This window comes from Mytilus trossulus, chromosome 3 (genome assembly GCF_036588685.1).
Source record: "Mytilus trossulus isolate FHL-02 chromosome 3, PNRI_Mtr1.1.1.hap1, whole genome shotgun sequence".
NCBI classification, from domain to species: domain Eukaryota; kingdom Metazoa; phylum Mollusca; class Bivalvia; order Mytilida; family Mytilidae; genus Mytilus; species Mytilus trossulus.
This window is the reverse complement of record NC_086375.1, coordinates 23722280-23746873: the sequence shown is the minus strand read 5'-3', so window position 1 is coordinate 23746873 and position 24594 is coordinate 23722280. Positions and strand designations below refer to the sequence as shown.

General features: G+C 30.7%; 1 protein-coding gene across 4 annotated transcripts in view; it reads left to right on the top strand.

The window, feature by feature from the left end:
* Positions 1-24594, top strand: part of LOC134710693 (kinesin-like protein KIF26A) — a 131793-nt gene that overhangs the window by 58416 nt on the left and 48783 nt on the right. For all 4 annotated transcript variants that reach the window (XM_063571082.1, XM_063571081.1, XM_063571080.1 and 1 more), the window contains 2 exons: positions 1249-1327; positions 9350-10056. In XM_063571082.1, the coding sequence (XP_063427152.1) occupies positions 1249-1327; positions 9350-10056 (786 nt within the window). The remainder of the gene's footprint in view (positions 1-1248; positions 1328-9349; positions 10057-24594) is intronic.

Sequence of the window (24594 nt, the reverse complement as noted above, 5' to 3'; positions counted from 1 at the left end):
TACTTTGAGTGTTTTGGTAAGAAAGGAAATTGAACTTCATTGTTTAAGTAATTAGTCACATTTCATATACAGCTGTTAATTTTCACAAATTAATGGATTTCAATTCTTTATCATTACAATTCCTGTCAGAGAAATTCTATTTTTACCAATTATCTTCAATTAAACCTTGACATCGGATCATTTATAACATTTATTATACATATATTGATATTGTGTTTTTTGTATGCAATATTCAATATTCGCTCATTCTATGATCAGCTCTTATTGTTATTAGTATTTTGTCGTATTTCTTTGATCTGAATTCTATAAACTTTTCATTTAGAATTTAATTGCATTTAATATCTTTCATTTTTTTATGGAATTATATCTTTTCATCTATATATGTTATTTATTCAATTATTAAAAAAAAAAACGAAGTAAAGTTATGTCTTGCCTCTAAAATGTCTATGACTATTTTGATTAATTTGATATTCACACCAAAGACAAACTGATGCTCTAAAATAAGAGCAAAATGGGAAAATTTTAACCTATGGTATATCGATAAAACATTTGAAAACTTTCTTGGGATCACTTTCATCAGAAAATTAAATTATTTTTTTTTAAAGCATTTTGATTTTAAAGCTAAATAAAAGGGCAAGAACTGTTCTTTTGCCTAGCAAAAAATATCATATGAAAGGGCAGACATTATAAATATCTGCCTAACAGTGTGGCCAACGAATAATCCCTGCACACTTTTTCGCAGGTTCTATTGAACAAAATGACCTCATATTTGGTAAACCTCTTGACAGAGTTGACTTAATGTAACATGGGTAAACTTATTGGATCTGGTAGACACCTATTTCCTGTTTGCCGATATTTGAAATTAACAATATGCAGAATAAAATTGAAATTAAAACTTCACACTTATCTCAAGTACTACTGAACTGAATGACTTCCTAAAATTACAAGTGTGTGTATGAAAAGCATGACAATACATGCATTTTCCCCATCAAGAAGTTAAAAAGTTTTACATGTATACAAGTTGAGAAGTAAAAAATTAAAGACTACAAATAAATAAATGTTAAAAAAACAAAAGTTTTCTGTTTTAGTTTTAATGTGAGTAAGAATTTTTCTCAAACTCTTTTCTATTGAATGTTGTGCATACTCAAAGTTTAATTTTATGAGTAAATAAGTAACCATTTTGAAGTATAATTCATTTCTGTATTATTGCAACTTGTATTCATATGAATTATCTTTTTATCTTTGCAGGTACACCAAAAGCAAAAGTCAGCCGTTGCCAGCCAATGGTCAACCAATCCATCCAAATCAAGCCTGGAAGTCTGTTCAGGTAAGGGGAAGTCCCATTTATTCCATTATCATGTATGTAAATCTATTCAAAATGAGAATATATCGTCCTATTTAAGAAAAGAAATTGGTAAAATTTAGATTTATGTGGCTTGTAAATATTGGATAAAATCATCTGTTGGATTCGTAGACTGTCTGGATGTATACAGAAAACCTATATGCGATGTTTTTATTGAATTTATTCAGTAAATACTCTTACAGTTTTTACCAGAGTTAAGAAGTTCTTAAGACATGATTGATGTAAAAAGCTAAAAAGTTGTTAGGTTAGTTCTTTGAGAAATTCTTATATAGCAAGGATCATACATAGAAATATTCTAAAGAAAACTGGAAATTATATCTTTATTAATGGAAAAACTGAGGTTTTATGGGTAAAAAATAGTATTTGAGGTTTCATATTTCACGATTCTGGTTTCATATCTAAACAGCAAAAACAATATCTGGGGTTTTATATTCCGACAGAAAAAAAATACTTGTATATTCCAAGGGTGAAAACATCCAGGTTTAAATCACATTCCTGACATCAAAAATCGTATCTAAGATTTTATGTTCGAGGGAAAAACCGTATCTGAGGTTTTATGTTCAAAGGGGAAAACAGTATCTGAGGTTTTATGTTCGAGGTAAAAAACGTATCTGAGGTTTTATGTTCAAAGGGGAAAACAGTATCTGAGGTTTTATGTTCCAAGGGGAAAAATAGTATCTGAGGTTTTTATGTTCCAAGGGGAAAAAAAGTTTCTGAGGTTTTATGTTCCAAAGGGGAAAAACTTTTTCTGAGGATCTATGTTCCAAAGGGAAAAACAGTATCTGAGGTTTTATGTGTCTAAGGGGAAAAAAATTATCTGGGGTTTTATGTTCCAAAGGGAAAAACATTATATGAGGTTTTATGTTCTAAGGGGTTAAACAGTATCTGAGGTTTTAATGTTTCAAGGGGAAAACAGTATCTGATGTTTTATGTTCTTGAGGGTGGAAAATTAGAGGTTTTGTCACTTTTGTGTTAGGGATGGTTAAAAGCAGTATCTTGGGTTGTATGTACCTACGATGAAAAAAGTATGCACTGATGTGAAAATAATAATCTGACGAAAATCTACAATAAAGGAAAAACATAAGTAAAAGACTTACATTTTATATGTTCTGATTTGATGGTGCTTAACATTTTATAGCTCAGAGTATTATTAAATTATCATTTATAAAAGAATTAAATGAGAGCAAAATACCACAGGAAATATTTTAATGTTCTTTTTTATCCGAGACAACCATTATGGCAAATATTAACTTCATATATTTTTTGTCAAGTTCACGTCAGAAGACAATTTTGTTTGAAGCAGATAATGTGTGACCACTTTTCTCTGTAATATTCTCTTTATGTGAATTACATGTTTTTTGACAAAATTACATGTTATGAGGACCGAAAAACTTCCAAATCAAACACAGAAAAAAATAAATCAATTGAAGTTTCAGACATCAAACAAAAACGTGAACAGTGCAGGATGTCATTACAAACACAGTGTAGAATTAAGACACTATTACCACTCAAAAAAATTCATAAATTTTATTATAATTGGGTTATATGTAAAATTATTACATAATAACGTTGAGTTAAAGCTGACAGTTGGAAAGGCTAACATCTGATGCCTAGAAATTATTGCTTTTCATTTTTGTGAAACTTTATAAATTCCGAAATTAGATTCTTAATTAAATTTCATTAAACAATACAGATATATTGAGATGATTTTGATGAAACCTTTCAAAAATTATTCTCTTTGTTTAAATGTAAAAATTTTATAATAATTATTTCAAACGCTGTCAAATTTTATCTAATGGAACCTTTGATATCTGAAGAATGAAATACTGTTTTCTGAAAGCATAACGTTTTGAAAAGTGAGTCCATTTAATGTTACATTAAAATTACAAAAGAATTAGATTGTTGACTATTTGAAAAAAAAGGGGGGATGGGGCCATGCATGCACATGTGTTGATCTGATTTGAACTTGGAATATAAAGAATTTCAGGAGATAAGCTAATAAATTACATTAATAATTGTTAACGATTTACAATGTTATTTTATCGTGAGGGGGTATAGGACAATAGCGTGTGTGTCACTTCAGTAAAAGACTTTATATAAAGTATGATTGTCGTTTAATATTGCCACTTGCATGCTTTGCAACTTGTCACAAAGGCTTTCATTAGTTGATCGCGACCAGTGAAATGTTGCGGGATCAGTGCACATGCAGGCGTAATTGGTATTTTTAAGGAGGAAATAGTCAACGTTAATCAGTATTTATAATCTTGCTGAAGTATGCTTGAACCAGGTGTCAACTCATGCTTCTTTAAGCATCAACAAAGACTTGTCAACGTTGCTTCAACCTGAAATAATGATGTAAAACACTGGACAATGGTCAAACGACAACTGGACATTGGTCAAACAATGAGATTTGTAATAGCTTAGTGGTCTTTTTCTATTGATTTGAATAGTATTCTTGACTGTTCATTAGCAATAGTGATTTATGTTTTTACAATTAAATTTAAGTCATAAAAAAGAAAATTGTATACAGTCAATGTTATAAATTTCTTCTAGTCAAAATGTTTATAAAATGTATTGAATTATCTGTCAGATAGACAAAATGAATAATAGGGAAAAAGAAAAAATTAGCTAAGCAAATTGGTTTTAGAAATAAAACTTTAAATGGAATTCTTTAAAAGGGCTTTTAAATTTACTTTTTTGTTTCATACACATTTAATGCTTTAGGCCTGAAAGCTTTCATTTTCTGTAAAATTCAAGATTGCAAACAATTAAATTGAATCTGTGAAATGTATAATAATATTATCTAGCCAAATTCATGTATTTTTTATAATTCGGTTCGCGAACAAATTTGATTATTTCTGCTTGACTTAAAAATCATTAAAATTAAACAACGTATTGATAAAGGACAATCTTTGATATTTTAGAAAATTATTGGATCACTTCGGATGTTCTTTCTTATTGCCTTATTTTCAGTCGTGAATTTTATAATAGATTTGTGGAAATCAATTTTCCACTTCGAATGTATCAGTCAGAGCCATGATGATCTGCTCTATGAAGCATATTTTACTTCTGTGGAGATTGCACGCGTCCTATAAGATGTAAACTTAGTGATAAAAAATAATATCATGATCAAAAGTTCAAAACAATATTCCTTCAGTACAAGAGATAAAATTAGTACGTTGAAAGAAATGGATGCCCGCGGATAAGCCTCCTTATGATGAGTCGGGAAGTTTAATAGATAAATCTTAAAGGAATAGGTAAAAAGTAGCGACTTGTTTGGACAAATTAATCTAATAAGAGAAGTAAACACAAGTTTGATAAATTAGCCGGAGCCTGGGGACGAAAAACTGTCAAATTGTTGAAAATATCACCAGGTGGTTGAAGAAAATGGATTGTTTTCTTTAAGCATGTGTTTGGACAGCAATCTCATTTCTGAAGGCTATGCTTAATTTGCCATGAAAAATTAATGTATTAATTGATCATCTTAGAAAATGATCTGCCAAGACTTACATTCATTTTATGATCTAATAACACATGTTGCAGGGACATTGTAAAAAAAGTTTATAGTGATTTAATTGAACATTGGATATGAATCATTTATTATTTGGACATAAACTCAAAAGGAATGTTGGATAGTTGTAAGAAAAGTTGAAATTTCTGTGCAAGTTTGATAATAACTGAATTTTATGGCGTTCACACAATTATATTTGTTCATATACTGATTCATGGGTAGAAAAGTTTTCATTGATAAAAATTTTATGGGACATAGTTTAGACTATCCTACTGTCATTCAATAGGAAGTCGTAAATGGAACAGTCTATATATACCGAGGACTAAAATACAACAGTAATACTAAGGTTACTTGGTGAAATGGGATTCAAAGTTATTGAAACTGACAGATTTTAATTGACAAGTGATATATTTATTTTGCAATATTGGATATGTTCTTTAAAAGTGATTACTTGAAAAGTTTTTGATTTCGTACTTTTAAGTGATCGAACAAATAAAGACATTAGTAAATGCTGGAATATTAAGGTAGGCTGTTGTTAGATTAACAAATTGCATATCAATATTTTATCTGTTGTAAATTTACATATTTCATATCAATGTTTTATCTGCTAATATTTTTGCTATCTTAAGAAAACCTTGGAAAAGTACTAAAGATAATTTTTATGCTTTTGAACCTCATCTTGTGTGTAAAGTGTATTGCTTACTCCAGATTTTTTTCCATTTTAGTACTTTAACAGAAAAATAGTTTCAATATTCTAACTCAGTGTGCATAGTACAAGTTTTTAGATACTTTATAGTCCTTTTAGAGAAAGGTAGTTGCAAAATCAGCAATGTGAAAACTATAAGACATCTGATTCTAAGCAGGAAATAACAAAAAACAGTTATGTCTTGTTGACCTAAGGAGGTCAGATTAAATGAAGCAATTGGAACTCTAAGATTGCAAAATCACAAGGACCTATCCAAACAAGTTTATAACAATAGTACTGTTTTTACACAGACAGTTGATTATAGAAAAAAGATGATGAAAATTACTTTTCGTATGTAGTATCTATTATTTTGGCTCATGAGTGAATTAGCGTAAAATAGTGGACAAAATAGTAGTATATTTTGGCAAAGTCAATGTTTTTATATATGTTGGCATTTGGGTTAAATGTAAAAATACTGGTCTGACTAGTAATATATCTTGGCAGGCTTAATGTTTATATTTTCTGACCTCACAAGTTGTAATTTCTGAAAGTGATTAAACAGGGGATAATTAGTATTGTTACACTCACTTGGGGCAAATAATACATAATTATATCACGGGGAGGGGATACAGTCCACATGGGGATAAACCCTATAATTAAATGTTTTCTACCTGGTCAGAAAATCACAGGGTAGGAATTTTGTTATTTTTTTTTCTTTTTGAGGGCAAGATCTCACCATGATAAAACAACGGAAAATTCTTCAAAAATCTTGTATCTTAATTCAAGGGTGTAATTTCTTTTAAATATATAGCATGACCGTTATTCCTTTGTCTGAAGATCAGGGTAGTTGTCTGATTTCAATATTCATAAAATTCCTTTCATTAATAAAACTTTCTTTTAAGATTGATTATCAGTTTCGAATTTCTTTCATGTTTGTGATATGGATTGCCTAATCTTATTAGTACATGTGAGATAATTGTGTATATTTCACATGTCGATTACATAGGGTTAGATAATATAGTCTGTATACAGGTGTTGTTATCATGTGGTTAGAATAATGATAAACAAAAGGGGATATACTAGCTTATATCTGTACTTTTACTTACAGTTAGGAATGTTATTATTGGAACAAATTTATAGATTTTTGGAATGAAATGAAATCAAAGCATAATCATTGAAAAAAAGAAATGGATTTTATTTTCTTAGATTTTTTGTTAAAAGTTTTTGTTTAAGTTAAAAGTTCAAGCAGTTTTATCAAAGGAATGGATTATTTGGAAGTGATTTTTATAGGGATAAATTAAAAGATTATTGGAGTTAGTTGGAATTTGTGCATTTTGTGTTCATCAAAGGATTATTAAGTGCATTTTTACACTTTTCTCTTCAATAATTGGAAAAAATACAGGAATAGTGCATTGTGAAAAGCTGATCAATTTTGATATTCTAATTGTGTAACTTTGGACAAATTATTCCTTAATTGATCATTAATATTTTGTAAAAGTTTTTTCTGAATATTTTTCTGGACTAGAGCACATGGATAGAGATGGGATATTTTTATTCTTATGTAAAAGGTAAATTAGACTTTTGTAGTATAAAACATGTACCTTCATCTCCTTTCAGTCTTATATTGAAAGTGCACATTCATAACACATAACAATTAAAACTTGTACAAACTGTATTGTAATGGTCCCTTAAAAGTCGGCTAATAAAGATTTGTTTTGTTTCTATGAGCCTTTTGACTTGTGCTTAATTTCAAAACTAGAATATTGCAATGGGATAAAAATGCATTTTTTTACAAAGATTCGAAAAAAAGTATTAGGATTTTATTTAAATTATGGCTTTATTAGGTTAGTGTCTCATTTATTTATACCCATATTCCGTTTTATTTATTAAGAAAGATTCTCCGAAGTATCTGAGAGAACGATGAATATATCTATCACACTTCCACTTGATCAGAAAATATTGGATTGGGACATAGATGGAAAGCTCTCAAAATAGATGGAAATTAGAAAATAAAAATTAAAGTGATACATGGGATTATTATGACTATGACAGTCATGTTTAATAACGTTATACATATAATTTATTACGAACAAGAGAAATATGTGCCCCATCAATATAGATCACTGATGAAGGTCAAAACCATATTGGTTAAAGTCTGGGGAATTTATAACGTACTGGCCAATATGTCAATATCACACGATGAGCCAAACCAGAGAATCGCTATCGTAATGCACTTACAAAAAATTTGAATTTCAAATTTATTGGAATCGGAGATTTTGATGTAGAGAAAAGTTTCTTCTAGTATTGATAGAGATCTTCTTGGAGTATAAAGAAATTCTGTATGGAATATAAAAGCTTTGGAATTGACTTATCTGTGATCTTGTTACACATTTACATATTCCCAATGGACATTAAAAGTTCAGCTGGATTTTGAACCTTATCAGTTTTGGAATAGAATTGTGTCAGATAATGTAAGATTTTTATGAGGGGAAAATAAGTGGTTGGTTTAGTAAAAATGCATGTATTATAAGGGCTTTAAAAGTCATGTTGCATACAAAGATTTTTGAACTGATAAGTTCATAACATAGTGAGTTTTTACTGCTTTTTGGCCTTTTGTGAGAAGTTTATCATTTCATAGTTTCTAACAATGGTATGCTGTATTTTATTTACACCATTAATCAAAGACATGGCAAACTTAATTCCTTGCCTCTAGACAGTTCAATTTTAGATTTGTCAAGAGCTATTTTAACTAATGTTTTTAATAAGGTGATGTCCCTTAAAGGTAGAAGGGTATAGCACTTTGTTTATTGAAAATTATTTGAAATGCATTAAATTCTTACCAAAAAAGTTTGTGATTAACTTTTCTTGCTTTAAAAAAAATTCATGGGGGAATACTTTCTGATTTTCATGTACTATTCTTTTTGCATGGGTACTGATGTAAGACAATCAGTACAAATAAACCCTTGAATTCTGTAACTATATGCCAATTATGCATTGTTTTTGTGTAGGCCGAAGAATTATCATTTTAATTTGTATTCAAAATTACATTTGAAGTAAGTCATTAGAACTATTTAGTTTTGCATGTTAAAACAATGATGATGAATTAGGAACATCCCACAGTCTACATGCATGTACAATCTATCGACAATTCCTTGTTTAATTTTGATGAAATGCTAAATTTTTTATACCACATACACCCTCTACAAGTATATTACCATGTTTAATTGTCTATAAAATACATTGACTTGTAGGAAGACAAAATTAGAGGTTATTTTCTGTATATATTTGTATATATCTATATAAGTATGTTTCGTAAAAGTTCATTGAAATCGTATAAATGCTGACTGATGCTTTGTAAGAAGTTTTTTTTTACCTAAAAACGCTGACTTTTATAGTGGATATATTTGAGTAATAGTACATTGACGACTTTGTGAGCTGTTATTTATGCGAAAGAAACAAACTACAGTCTGAAAACAGACTTCTTAATGTCATTTTCCAAAAGTAGAAACAGTGAACTTGTTTATGATGGGATTTAGTGAGAAATAAGTTCTTGCCAAAAAGCAGTACTACCATCAGCACATGAAATAAATGTATTGAGGAGACACAAATATGAACGCTGCATAAATTTTTTGAAAGTTGACTTTGGAAACTAGTTGGGGTAAGTGATTGACCCTCTTTTTAAAGGGTGGATATAACAAGGGACTATATATGACATTAGTCAGAGCTGGTTTTAACCGTCAATCAAATTGCTCCATTTCATTATTTGATTATTGTTATTTATGTATTGCAGAACAATAACCACATCTACGAAGAACCAAACATGAATGTGGATCAACAACATAGTGGATTAAATTATGGACAAGTGGATATGTTAAATAATTATTCTGTGTCTGGAATACCTACTTACATGAGGAATCAGTATTACTCACAGCCTCCGAACTTACCTCCGCCAAATCCTGGAATGTCAACAAATATACCTCAATACAACCAGCAAAATTTTAATCAAGCGATGGGATCTCCGTCAAATATTCCGCAATACAAACAACAAAATTTTCATCAAGCTATGGGATTACCATCAAATGTTCCTCAATACAACCAGCAAAACTTGAATCAAGCATTGGGATCACCGTCAAAAAATCCTCAATACAACCAACAAAATTTTAATCAACAAATGGGATCACCATCAAATATTCCTCAATACAACCAGCCAAATTTTAATCAACAAATGGGGTCACCATCACATATGCCTCAACATAACCAGCCGAACTATAATCAGGTCATGGGATCACCTCAATACGGTCAACATCAACAGATTGGCTCGCCAAATATGCCACAGTTTAATCAACAGATGGGTTCACCTCAAAATGTACCTGCCTTTAATCAACAAATTGGTTCTCCACCTCCAGGATCATATCAACGGATGATGTCACCCCCGCCAGGATATTCGTCACGGATGTCATCACCGCCACCATCTGCAGCTGCTTCCTTTTTTGCAAGGTAAGAATTGATACAAAAAAATACATTCCTATTGCTTGAAAAAAAATTCAACTTTTGGTCAGGCATTGACACACAAAAGTAGATGGCATTATGGTTTCCAGTTTATGCATTCTGTTTGTCTGTCTTGCACTCTTGTATAAGGTTAATATTTTGGATTTAGAAATTTTGTGTCACACATATTTTCGTATATACTGTGTATACTTGAAAGACAGTTTCTTGATATCCATGAAAAATTCACAATTTCCCAACTTTTGATGACATTGTGCATCTCATAAAAGTTAAAAATGGATTTCCCAAAACAGGAACTTTGTAGGGGAATAGGTGTGTGAATTAAGCACAGAGCTCACAGAAAGTATCACTTATTGGAAAATTTGAGAAGTTACAAAAAATTCATTGAATTGAAAGTAAATTTGTGTACTGGTAATTGAAATGAAATTTATAGTCTGCTGCAAATAAGAACTCAGTTCTTCAACATGTAGTCTCAAGATTGTGCACCTGAGAAACCATTTCTTTTGAAAGTTACACCAGTTTTATGTGTACGAGGAGTAAAACTTTAACATTTATTTAGTTATATGGATAATAAAGATATTTATTTGAGTTTTATATTAATAAAAGCTGACATATACTATCCAAATAATAGCTCGTTTTTTGCCTATAAATTCTTAATATTTTATGTAACGTTTCTGAAGCTAATTTCAGATGGGAATTTATAGTTCAGTTTGAAAGTATTTGACATTTGAGTTTGTATTTTGCCAACTTTTGTTGTTTTTTATCATCCTAATTTTGTGGTATAAATTATTCATTGAACACATTGGCAAAATGTTATTAATAATAGGAAATGATTGACTGACGATAACACCAATAGTACAGAGAACCACACAAGGGAGATAACACACTGCATCAACTTTATCAGCTACTGCTGTTTCCCTGCTCAAAAACAAAACATTGTCAGAAAATTCTATTGCAGCTTTAACTACATACCATTTAACTTCAGGCCCCATCCAAACTTCTTATAATAAAAAGAACAAACTTAAGACTTAAAGGTCATATACATTGTAGGTGTGATTCTGAAGTTAAAGGTCATATACATTGTAGGTGTGATTCTGAAGTTTGAGAAAAAAAAACTAGCTCAGAAGCATCTTAACTAGAGCCTAAACCATTCTTGTTTCAATAACCTATTACTCGAGAGTGGTCAGTATTATTGACATTTTTACAAGTGATCTTTTAAAACTTGTGATTATGTAATATAGGTGTCTTATGGGGTCTGTGTGTGTTTTCTGGTTGCTGTCCTATTGATGTAATACGAACATCTATTTGAATTCATGTCTGGATAAAGTTACAAGAAATAAGCACTTTTAATTAAGTAATTTTGATATCGACAGCTAATAACAGATTAAAAAAACATTTTTGACAGTCTTAATTAGAATTCAATGGAAATCGGTTAATCTTGAATGGTTTATATTTTTATATAATGATTCAGCAATTATTGGAATTGTTCTATATCATTGTTTTTACCGAAATAATTCAGCTTCATTTCCTAATCAGGCCTCTACATTATCATTTTTTCTAACTTGTCCCTTCGGACAAGTTGTAAGAAAATCAACTTGTCCGAACTCTTAACTCACTTGTCCGAATTTTTAATTGAAATTCCTCCATATTGATTATACATGTACATGTTATATGCAATAATAACACTTGCCCTTTGATTGTACCTAATAAAGATCAATAAAGGGAGTATTTTATTATGTTATATGAATACCACATCAAAATTCATTTTATTATTTCAGAGTGAAGGCTTATTTGCAAGACTGAGCTCTCTGACTCATTGTCACTATATATCATGTGTCGATCATTAAATTATATCTCTTTCCATACCACTAGGTTCTTCTATTCATGGACCTATATTCATTCTGAAGTCATACATGTGATGGACTGTGAAACTCAGATCAGGAGATTTGGAAATTTTGGTCAGGAGATTAGGACTCAGATCAGGAGGTTTTTTATCGACATAAATTTTGTCGTAAATGTAACCATATGATGTAGAAATTGCGTTTTTCCTTCAAATTTCCATCAAATTGTAATATGTTCATAGTACCCTTATTGCCTTTCTTTTTGAATAAAATAAAATATTAAGAAGAATCTGTTTCTTGTTTTGTTTTGTTTTTGATAAATGATTGTTCACTGCTTGCAAATAAATCATTATATTTATTTATCTTATCTGTATAGATTTGTATTCATGTCTCCATCTCCTTATCATTGGTAACTCTACAGACAAATAAGAAAGAAATAAGCTCTACATGTATATTTGCAACATCATAAATTAATTAAAAAAATAACATACAATAACACTAGTACTGCAGGGCATTATAAGATAAGATCAAATAAGATAAGATAAGAAAACTTTATTTTGATTCGGCATGAGTACAAATAAGCAACACAAGCTCTAAGGAGCTTTTGACCGAATATAAAAACATATAAATAACATAAAAAATATGAAAGACATATTTTGTAGAAAGAGATTTTAACAGTGTAAAATGTTTTGCAATTTCTTAGTTTACTCATTAAAATCAATCAAATACTACCTTCTACAACAGATTTATAATATAAACTTGAATTTAATCCTTGAAAGGAGGTCCAGATTGCTAAAACAATTTATAAATTTATATTTTTCTATTTGTCCCAAAACATTTAAATTCATTTAATCAACATCCTTTTTTGATTATTTGATTAAAATATCAATCATTTATAGTCTTTCTACAATTTACATTTTTAAAAGCAAAATAACTGAAAACAGGATAAAACAAAGGGAAGTAACAAACAAGTATTTCAATATTCCCAATACACATCGTTTTTATAACACAACGGCAGTTAGCCAGAGATTACCAGTATGTTTGACACCCAAGCTGTCAAGTGAAGCCATATAATTATACATCTTCTTTGGTGTACAGGTAAAATTTAACACAGGTGTCAATTACACCCGTACAGTAGTAAGAAATGATCAAATATGGCGTCTGAAAATTTTCATTCATGAAATATTTCATACACGGGAGTTTTTTCTCCTAAACGGGAGGACGGGAGGAGACCCCTGAAAACGGGAGTTTTGTACTCCCGTCGGGAGGTTCACATGTATGTGAAGTAGTGGTATGGTTTAAACCAAATACGCCTGGCACCTTTTTATAAATAAACCTTTTTAATTTATTGATGGTGCCAAACAAGATTTTACAATTTTTTTTGATTTTTACATACATTAATATACATGATATATGATCAGGAAGAGTACATAAAACATTTTAGTAAAAAATCTGCCTTTTTAGATTTCATTTAATTTTTACATCTTAACTTATTATTTTAACAAATTGATCTTATTAAATAAAACCTTTCTTAATTTAATGTTATGCCTAAAAGCAAAATCAAATGACACAAACTTTAATTCAAAAATTTAAAGTTAAGGCAAACAATGGTAAAACTCCATATCATGCATATGGAGGTGCTCCTAATTCAAGGAGGCTTATAGTAAGAAGAAACAATAACATTGGGTTACTTCCCCTTACTTATTTCCCCTGGTCAATGGCTGCCAGCATGTTCAAATACGTTCCATCAGAGACATATTATACACGTTTACATGTCTCTGGTTCAATCAATGAATATTTATTTGATTTTGTATGATCAATAAAACAATCATTCATATTTTTAGGAATGTTTAAGTCTTGAATTTGATCTATAAACATCTGACATCGATTTTTTCACTTGTCCCATCGGACAAGTAGTATGATGAATCTACTTGCCCGACACCTATTTCCACTTGTCCCGGACAATCGGACAAACGGTAATGTCGAGCCCTGCTAATGAATTAATTGCACATTAAGATGAAAAGACAAATCTCATATTTGAGAAATATAATTTTTCGTACTTTGATGCAAATGGACAATTAGAAACGAAGATGCTCAAATTGATACTTGTCATTGTACGAAAGTAACGTCGCTGGTCTTTTTCCCTGCCCACATGTCTTAATTAATGTATCATTCCACGTCAAGGTACTGGTCCATTCCTTTGTTCATAATCAATTAATTTAATTATTTTCTTTGTTGATCGTAATCAGATGTGTTGTAACTAAAAATTGAATTTTCATAATGAAGTCAAAACCATGGATTTGGTGACAGGCACTGATAGTTCCGCCTAATTAACCTGTTGATTTCTCCCTCGGGGAGGAGGGTTGTAGTGTGACTCACGATTTTTAATTTTATTCAATAGAATAGATTTGTTAAAATATCGTTACTTTATTCTATTGTTTTTATGTTTACAATGGAATCATTTTTTTTGCTCTGGGGCAAAATGTGTTTTTTATGATTACTGACCAATTTTCAGTAATTATCCACTTTAAAAAAAAACAAATCAATTAATCGACAAAAAGTCATACAATTTTTTTGACAGATAGTGGAAAAGAATAAAATAAGTCTGGATAGTTGAAGTAAATGCTTCCATGATATGGTAGCCTCTGATAAGTCTTGATTACACCACAAAATTAATTAACTGGAAAATTCAAAATGTTTCGGCTTTGTGCACTGTCATAAACATGTTCAGAAGCTGTTATACCATGCAGTTCATTTAGTTCCATGATTTTTTTTTGCAATTTTTTTTACAGAAATGATGAATTATCCACTAAAAGGCATTGGTTAATTTATATATTTTTTTTTTTTATGTCAAATGCATTTGAAGAATAGATTGCAGTATTGTAGAAAATGTCTTTTTCTGACATGGAAAAATTTAAAGTGCATTATCATTGACTAATGTAGATTTTTTGTTAAGAGTTATTGCCCCTTAAACAGGACTGTTATTGGTTAGACCTCCCTTACTTTTCTTCCAAAACCCCAACTTGAGTGGAAGTAAGCCTCTAATGAAAGTTGAGCTCAATAAATATGTCAAATGGATTAACAGTTATCATCCATTAATCTTTCTGTAAAGCTGAAGGATTACCCAATATTAGGGGTTACCGGTAATGAAAACATGGGGTGATTTGATTTTTTTTTTAGAAAAATAAAGGAATGTTTAAACATAAAGATAAGAGAATCATGGGCAAAAAATTAAAAGAATAGAAAAAAATTAAGGAACCCTCTTTCCTGACCAAATTTTGTTAGGGTCATGAAATCAAAAAGTTTTGGAAAGTATAAAAAAGAAGATGTGGTATGATGGCCAATGAGACAACTGTCCACTAAAGACCAAAATGACACAAACATTAACAACTATAGGTTACCGTACGGCCTTCAACAACAAGCAAAGCCCATACCGCATAGTCAGCTATAAAAGGAAAGGCAGGCTTGCCAGGTGAGCTGTAAATAGCCTGTTAGTTTTCAAATAAGCTTCACATTTTTGTTTGTTTCCCATACATTCTCCAGAGAAAAGGAAATATTTATAATCTGCAAATTAAGAGTAAATTTGTTTAAGCTGAGGACTTTGAAGTCTGTAATTAACAAACATTTGTTATTGCCTAATGCCCCTGATTGAACTTTTGTAGTCCCCAGATTAGTAAGCAAGTGACATTACAGTGATTTATTACAAAAGAATTTCATTTAACAACTGTTCCTTATAAATTTAATGATTAATTCAAATGTTTCATACATAAAACAGATGTTGCTTGGGATTTGACAAAATTTACAGTTAGGCAATCACTAAAAGAAGATTTTTGACATATTTATTTCCAATTAGGAAAACGTGGTCCAAATTCCGAAAAATGTCCTTGAAATTAATACTGAAATGGTTTGTTACTTTTAAAGAAATGTAATTAATTTTACTTTTAATTAAATTTGGCAGGTTTTGTATATCACAAAAGTGATTATTATGTCAAAAGGTGTTTCACAAAAGACCCTTGAAATAAACATGACAGAACATACCTGCAGGTCTTACGTTTGACAAAGAACATTTTAATAATAAAGATGATATCAGATTTTAATGGAAGCCGTTTAATCCGATAGTGATTGTGATGGTTTATCTGCCTTTGTGCAATGTCAATCTATGTTGACACACGTGGATTTACCCAGGGTGCTAATGGGCCTGCGGATATCTTGTTAAACCAGCTCTTGATCACTTCGTAACCTGAAATATAAACTAATCTTTTCAGTAAATTAGTTATGAGTTTTGTTGCATTGGAAACTGTATCTATCTATGGGAAAGTTCTACAATAAGATATCTAATAAACCAGCTCTTGGTCACTTCGTAACCTGAAATATAAACTGGTCTATTCAGTAAATTAGTTATTAGTTTTGTTGCATTGGATACCACAGTATCTATCTATGGGAAAATTCTACAATTAGATACTAATAAACCAGCTCTTGGTCACTCATGTCACTTCGTAACCTGAAATATAAACTGATTTTTTCAGTAAATTAGTTATGAGTTTTGTTGCATTGGAAACTGTATCTATCTATGGGAAAGTCCCACAATTAGATATCTAATAAACGAGCTCTTGGTCACTTCGTAACCTGAAATATTAACTGATTTTTTCAGTAAATTAGTTATTAGTTTTGCATTGGAAACTCTAACTATCTATGGGAAAGTCCCACATATCTTCTTAAACCAGCTCTTGGTCAATTGGTAACCTGAAATTTAAACTGGTCTTTTCAATAAGATATTAGTTTTGGAAACTGTGTCTATTTTATTAGTTTTGCAACAGAAACTGTATCTATCTATGGGATAGTCCAACAATTAGTTTCCAAGCTGTTGTACATTTCTTTTGTTTACTAGTAGATCAGAAGCTTACTCATAAGACATTTATCCATTTGGTATTATTCATTTTCTATTTCTGGATAATGAGCAATGGACGGATAGAAAAGGTTGCCTTATGTTACAGATCAAAGTTAGGAATGTCTTTAGCTCTTTAAAAAAGGAGAAGAGCCAATGGCTATTTTAAAAATCTCAATTTGTCATATCTTTTTGTGAGATTTATTATCTTAAACAATTTGCATTAAAAAATGTCTTGGGGTCATCTTCAAGATTTGTCTTGTTGCAAATTACACACAAACTTGTTTAGGTGTAAACTTTTTTGGGCAAATTGATTCCAAGTGAGAAATTTCTTTTTAAATGTTTCTATTTATGGTGTTGACAGCTTAAAATGGCTCAAGCAGACGACAGGCAGATTTAAGATGTCATCTTTCAAAGCACTGTTTTTATCTGAGATTATTATCTATTGATTTTAAATTGTAAAAAAGTGTTAAATTCAATATTGAAATTACCAATTTTAAAAAGGTTAGTTAACACTTGTGTCAGTTAAGGTGTTAGAATGATTTTCTAATTACTTTTTCTTTTCATTGGTAAAGCATTTTGTAAGTTAAGATAGCAAGAATGTTATTTTTGATAACGAAATGTGTTATTTTTTTCTTAGTTTGTGTTGTTTTAAAATATTCATAGATTCCAATTTTACAGTTAAAAAATCAAACTATTTTATGCATTTTATACAGAGAAAAAAAGTTTTTGGTTAACCATGAAATCGATAAAATTTTGATATTGAAATTAAATTGAAGAATAAATGCATAGTACTCCCACAGAAATCTTGACTTGTCAAATTAGAACTCTGTTTTGTATTAGAATTACTTCCCTTTAACTGCTAAACATATATTGATTTTAGCATCTCCTGTGCTAATACCACAATTTATTATTCTTATAGGACCAATACACAATAAAATGACTAATTTCAAATCATTAAAGTAAACAAATATCAATTATTTATGCTATTTAGTTGTTTGAATCAGGTATGCAGAAAGTTTACTTAATTGAAAGGCATTTAATTGAACAATAAATTATATCTAAGACCATTAAGTTTTATGGGGTAGGGTATTTTGCATGCATGGTAGAGCAGTTTAATGTTTAGAGTTGTCAGGTTGGGAATATTGAACATCAAACTCAGCTGTTTATTAAATATGAAGACAAGTAAAAATCGATTGAGAACTCGGCTTTGAATAATTCAAATTTCCTCTTATGGTGTAAGAATTTTCAAATATAAAACAAAATTGGAGGTTATAAATGAAATAATTAAAAAATTGATGGAGATTGATTGCAAAACAATGCATGGTACACTAAAGCATTAGACAAGGCTTAAATGAGACAGAAATTTACAGACAGGTTATAACGTATTTTACGTAACAGAAACATGCAACAGTTACATTGCAACTTGCAAGGTGCAAAAGTTTTATCTTTTGCTTTTGAAAATAGATTGTTAAATTTAGCAGGTGTGCATTCCAAGTTAACACATTCCCTAAATGAGTTAAAAATGAAATAAATGCTAGTGAGGACAGCAACCCAAACCAAGTTAACTGTTATAGAACATTAAAAGCTTCAGGGATGAACTATCACCTTTACCCTGGGTCTTGCTTTAAATTGTTTAAATATTATATTGCCAGTAACTTATGTGATATTAGTTTATAAATCTGTGGCTGTATTGAAATGGACTGGTCAGTCTTGGGCTTCAGTGACTGTTATATTGCCTCTTTCTACTATCCATGATCTGATTTTCTACATTTTGAAAAACTTTGATTTATGGAATGTTTGTTTTCATGCATTGCTGAATTGTGATTTGTTTGTTGTTTTTACGACTTAGGCAAATTGTTGGAAATTTGTGTTCATGTGGAAATTATTTCTTGGTTTACAGCATTGGCAATTCAAGTGTTCATCAATGTTCTTTGAACTATTGGCCTCAATTTTATCAAGGGTTTTTAACAAAAAGATATCAATTTTTTCGACTTGATATCCACCAATATTCCTTCAATTTATTTTTTTCTAAAGTAATTTTAAGTGTTAAAATTAAATGATATTAAACTTCAAAACTTGATTTCTTAGAAGATTTTCAATGGTAGTTAGAAATATATCTTAATTATATAATAGTTAACCTCAAATTAATCAAGTACACAAATACAGGATTCATTTCATGTCTAAAACAGTCGTTGGATATCATCTCCACTATACGTATCCTTATGCCGTTATCAATTCTCGTTATCAATTCTCGAAGACGTTACTGCACCATTAGGGAATTGATCATAGTTACTGGTGTTGTGAGAAAAAAACCAATTTGGCACATTAAAAGCAACTGGTTTATAAATCTGCCGCTGTATTTGAACCAATTGGTCAGTCTCTGGCTCCGATGACAGTTACATTTCCTTTTTCTACCATCCATGATCTGATTTTCCACCGTTTTAATTGATTTTTGGTGTTTTTGTCAATAAAGTTAAAAGGAAAATGGTAATTTTGACAAGTTAATTAATTGTTAAACAATCTTAAATAACAAAGCATGGTTTTAGTTTTGTTATGGCGCCATTCTTCTGGTGAAAGCGAACTATTGACTCTCGGATAGTATGAGAAGATCCATTTGGCCCGGTGTGTCAGAGGTTTACTTTTCCCTTAAACTGATAACACATAAGCTGAAAGCCCAGAGGAATATTTTAAAACTGTTTAACGAGAGTAACATAATTAATTGTAGGCGTATTTCTAATGTAGGGATCAGATAATGTTAATTTTTCATCATATCTTTTATAACAATATTGAATAACGAGATTCTATTTTAAAACTAAAATGACAGCAAATAAACAAAAAAATACACAATATAAAAAAGGTGATGTGGTATGATTGCCATTGAGGCAACTTTCCACAAGAGACCAAATGACAGAGAAAAGCATTTATTTGATACTGTGAAGAATTGAGAGGAATGAAGTATCCCTTCCCACTTTGGTACAGCAAATACCAAGATCTCTATTTACATGAAAGCCCTGCACTATCATAACGTTATTCCAAAGCATATCTGAGGACAAATGTTAAACCGATAGATTAGCAACATAACCATATCTGACAATAGAAACTAAATGATTGTTTCATCAAGTTGTTGACATAATCATAAGGCTTTCAATCATTCTTTTGCATTCTCAACTGCTTTAGATCATACTGTTTTAAAGCATGGTAATTGTTCCAATGGATTTTTTCTGCCTTTAGTGTCAAATCCCAGTATCATTACTTGTCACATTTTTGCTTCTGATATCTATTATACAATAGATGCTAGTTACATTACTCCCCTCAACCTGCCAAATTCTTCCTCATCATTCCATTTTAAAATGATGCATTTGCAAGCAACAGGAGAAAATCGTAGCCAACATATGGTTTAACTTTACAACCCATTTAACTGACAGGTCTACAGGGATCCTCTGTGCATCTTCATTTAAAAAATACTCTGGGATAATGGAAAAAAATTTTGTGACCTGCATATGTGCCAAACATTGTTAATATACTTGATCTTTGACACATTACATCTATCAAAATACCCATGATGCATTTCTTCATTGTGGTTAGGGGGTAAATTGAGAATGACAGTAGGCATTATTTTTTGTTGCTAAGAAATGTTCATGATTTCTATGTAATGAACATAAATATGTCGTTCATCTCAGTTCACTGTTTTCTGGGTTACTGTTATCTATCATTGAACAGGATAGCAGTAAAAACACAAAAGACTGGTACCCTTGTTTTTTTACTTGCATAATTTGCTCGTGTTATTATTTATTACCTTTATAAGTGGCAAGTTGTTTGGATTTTTTTTATTCATATCGTAAAAGTACAAACCATACAGCTGCAAAGATAAATTTAGATCTGATGTGTAAAATATTGTTCTCTCAGCTTTTTCAGTTATAAGACTTTACTCCCAGAACAAAGGATGTACTAGAAAAACCAAATCCAGTTATTTGATAGGTTGATTTCGAGTCTGAGTAAGATTTTCCTGCTTGAAAGTATTATAAAATTGAGAAAAGAAATGGTGAATATGTCAAAGGGACAAATTATGACTGTTTTAAGCTCACACTGAGGCTGCAAACTCTAAAAAGCACTGTTTTCATTGGATCATTTTGGTTGATAATATCTTGTTGATTTTGTCCAATGATAAATATTTCAAGAATATTAAATTAATTTGTTTGTCAGGTTGCTGTCTGTTTACTATTAATCTCATCAAACTGGTTAAGGAGAAAAACACTGATTGCATTCTTAAAATTTTATTAAAAGAAGAATCTTCTCACAAGGTGGTCTTTTGATGTTAGTTTGAATGGGAAATTAATAACACATTTCATCAATGTTGTTTGATTTCTGATCTAAGAATAATTTCTAAAACAAAATCCAGATCAATTATTTTGATATCACAGCTATAGCAGTACATACAAGTCATGAACAACAAGTAAAGTACCAGACGCTACAATAACACCTTTGTTTGATACTAATCTCGTTAGTACATGTAATGATGGTTAACGGTATCACTCTACTTGTAAGAAAGGTACTAACATATGTCTGTATTGTCTAATCTGTTACATAAAGCTTAACTTTTATGTGATTATCTACATGTATGCTTACTTCAAAGGAAACAAAATAGAGGGTAAACACTTCGGGTAACCGTAAAACTTACAATACTTATAAATTTCGTGACAGTTATATATTTTAACATGTACGTTATCCGATTTTGGTTAGGAGCTGTCAGTCATATGGCATGTTTTAGGGAGAAGCAAGCATACAATAAGCTGTGAATTGTTTTGGTGTTGGTGCTGTAGTTTTCGATTTTTTTCTGGAAATATTTTCGATAAAGGAAATGTATCACACATGTCCGGCACGGTCAGTTTTGTATTGATGTATTCTTTTATCCCATTTCCTCCCATTTGTGTTAACCTCCAGACCGGCTTCTCCAAATGAAGCATTAGCACTTAAACTAAATAAAATTAGTATTTTTTTGTGTGTGACAAATTAAAGAACAATAAATGTGAATTTCTTTCAAGTCATAGCTAGTAAATTTTCAAAGTCTTAATTTCACATTTGACTCATGCTACTTCAAAGTTTTAATCTTGAGCTCAGACTTATTAATTGTTGGATTATACTGATAACTTAAAGTTTCTTGAATCTGATATTTCTTTTCTTGAAATTTTCTTCAAGAATGGATTTTAGCCCTGAAATATTTTTTTTAATGCTTGGGAATTAAGTTGTATCAGATTCTGGTAATAATAATTGACACTTGTTGCTGATATAATTGAATTTGTAGTCTTTGACCAAGCTATATATGCACCAGCCATTGAACTATGTTGACTGCTACCAGTTTTGATTTGATTATAAAGCATGGGAACCGGTGTAATTAATGAGAGTTATGGATTGGTATTGTTTAGAACTGTCAGAATGGTTATCGGTTGTATTGTTGGCTTCACATTTATGGAAATGAGGCTGACAGCAGCCTGTCTGCTTAACATTTAGCATTGGAATCTTATAACTTCAGGAAGTCGCAGCTTCCTTGTTGCAAAATATGTGCATCTTACAATTTAATTTTTAAGATGTGGAGTTAAGTAAATTAGATTAAACCTGTATTAGATGTAATATCCACTAAATTGTTTATAGTATCCCGCTGATTTGCACTAAATCTTGTTGAATCCTGTTCACGTTGAGGTAGATGTATATAATAATTGGATTAAAATGTCAAATTTTAAATTTGCATTTTCGTCTACCTGTTTTAATTTTCTCCAGGTATATATCAGTAATAAATATATCACAATGTATATAAAAACTTCAGTGCAAAAGAATTTGGTTAATTAAGATGTCTGAACAAATCCTTCCCAATTTCTGTAGGTCTGTTATGTTTTTTAAATTCAATGCCGATTTTAATTCGACTGTTCCATTGCCAACTTTTTGCAAATAAAGTTGAACATGTTTTGATATTTCTCTGACCAAAGTGTACAGGTATATGAGAATAGATATATGCAGATTTGCAGTGTTTTTCTCTTACTTCAACTACCTCGGTGGTCTCTTAAATCGTGATTGTTTCTTGGGACGGAGAACACAGATTTGATATCTGGTCTTATGAAAAAAGACTAAAAAAATTGCTGTTTGCTGCTGCTTCATAAAGCATTTGGGGAACATGAGTAAAGAATGTTTGGCTCGAGGTCAGAAAGATGTGTCCTGCTACTGCAGACAATACAGTCATCAACCTCTGACTCACCATATCGGTCTAGATATGGGATATGGGTTTTGCTCATTGTTGAAGGCTGTTGACATGGATACATTAAAGGCCCAAAACAAAATTCTGACTCATCCAATAGCCAAAAATAATTAAACCGCAGATGATAAGAGTTATGGTTTCAAAAGTAGAAAAAATATATTTGAGTTAGTTTAACATATTTATTTAAGTTATTCAAACTTTTATTAATCCCTTTCCACTTTGTGGGTGCGAGTACTACCTTCTAGCTGCATTATCCTACTCTTTTTTCGAAATCTACAAGGGTGTCTTTTAAGTGCAAGAATATTTGAGTTACCATCGATCTTGTAATACCATGGAGTTATAACCACTGTACCAGTTAAAAGCTTAGTTCAATCACCATAGTTAAGGATTGAATTACAGTTATGGGTGGGGACAACTGACACAATTTCTTACGTTTCATTCCCCCTACGCATGTAGCACATTATCATAAAACAAACTTAAATTGTCACACATGATGTTACTATGAGCAATCAAGTTCACCCTAGGAACCCTGTGTTCTAATCCTTTTTATATTAAGATATTTCTACGTTTATTAATTTGCTGCCGTTTTATAAGAAACAAATGTTGATAATGACAAGTAGCTGATTCTAGTTAATATTTCTCTTTCTATTTAATTAGCTGCGTCTAGATTTTGTCTTTGGCATACATTGCCGTATCCACGGATTTAACCTTGGTAACCTTTCCGTAACAAACAAGTCTGAAAAGGTAGATGTGCTTATACCCCAAGGCTGCTCAGGTACAGATGTTGATACACATTAAACTGCAACTGCTTGCATATTAATATAAATGTTCAGCTATAAAATTAAGCTTTGAATATATTTTACCCATAGTGTAAAGAGTCTGGAACATGTTAATTAGTTTCAACATGGAATCTGAAATTATCGAAGCATCTAATTCATCACATTGTATATTGTATGTAAACTTGCTTCAAGTTCTTTAACTAATCAATTTGTTTTATTTTGAAATTTGAAATTTTATCAAGTGATATTTAAACATTTGTTATGTATCAAAATCAATATTGCTTTGGGGAAACAAATTGTCTCAGGTTACTGTATAATAGATTTACCAGAACTCCACATAAACCATTCTGGTTTATACAAGATCTATTTTAAACATGCAGTATTGGTTTTACTCGTTGTTGAAGGCTGTATGCTGACCTATAGTTGCTAATTTCTAGGAAATTAAATCTGTGTTGGAAAGTTGTCTCTTTGGTGAACATACCATGCTCTACAGAATATCCTGTTCACTCTCTACTTTACAGAACATCATGTTCACTCTCTGCTTTACAGAACATCATGTTCACTCTCTGCTCTACAGGACATGTTCATCCTGTTCACTCTCTGCTCTACAGAACATCATGTTCATCCTCTTCACTCTTCTCTACAGAACATCATGTTCACTCTCTGCTCTACAGGACATGTTCATCCTGTTCACTCTCTGCTCTACAGAACATCATGTTCATCCTCTTCACTCTTCTCTACAGAATATCATGTTCACTCTCTGCTCTACAGAAC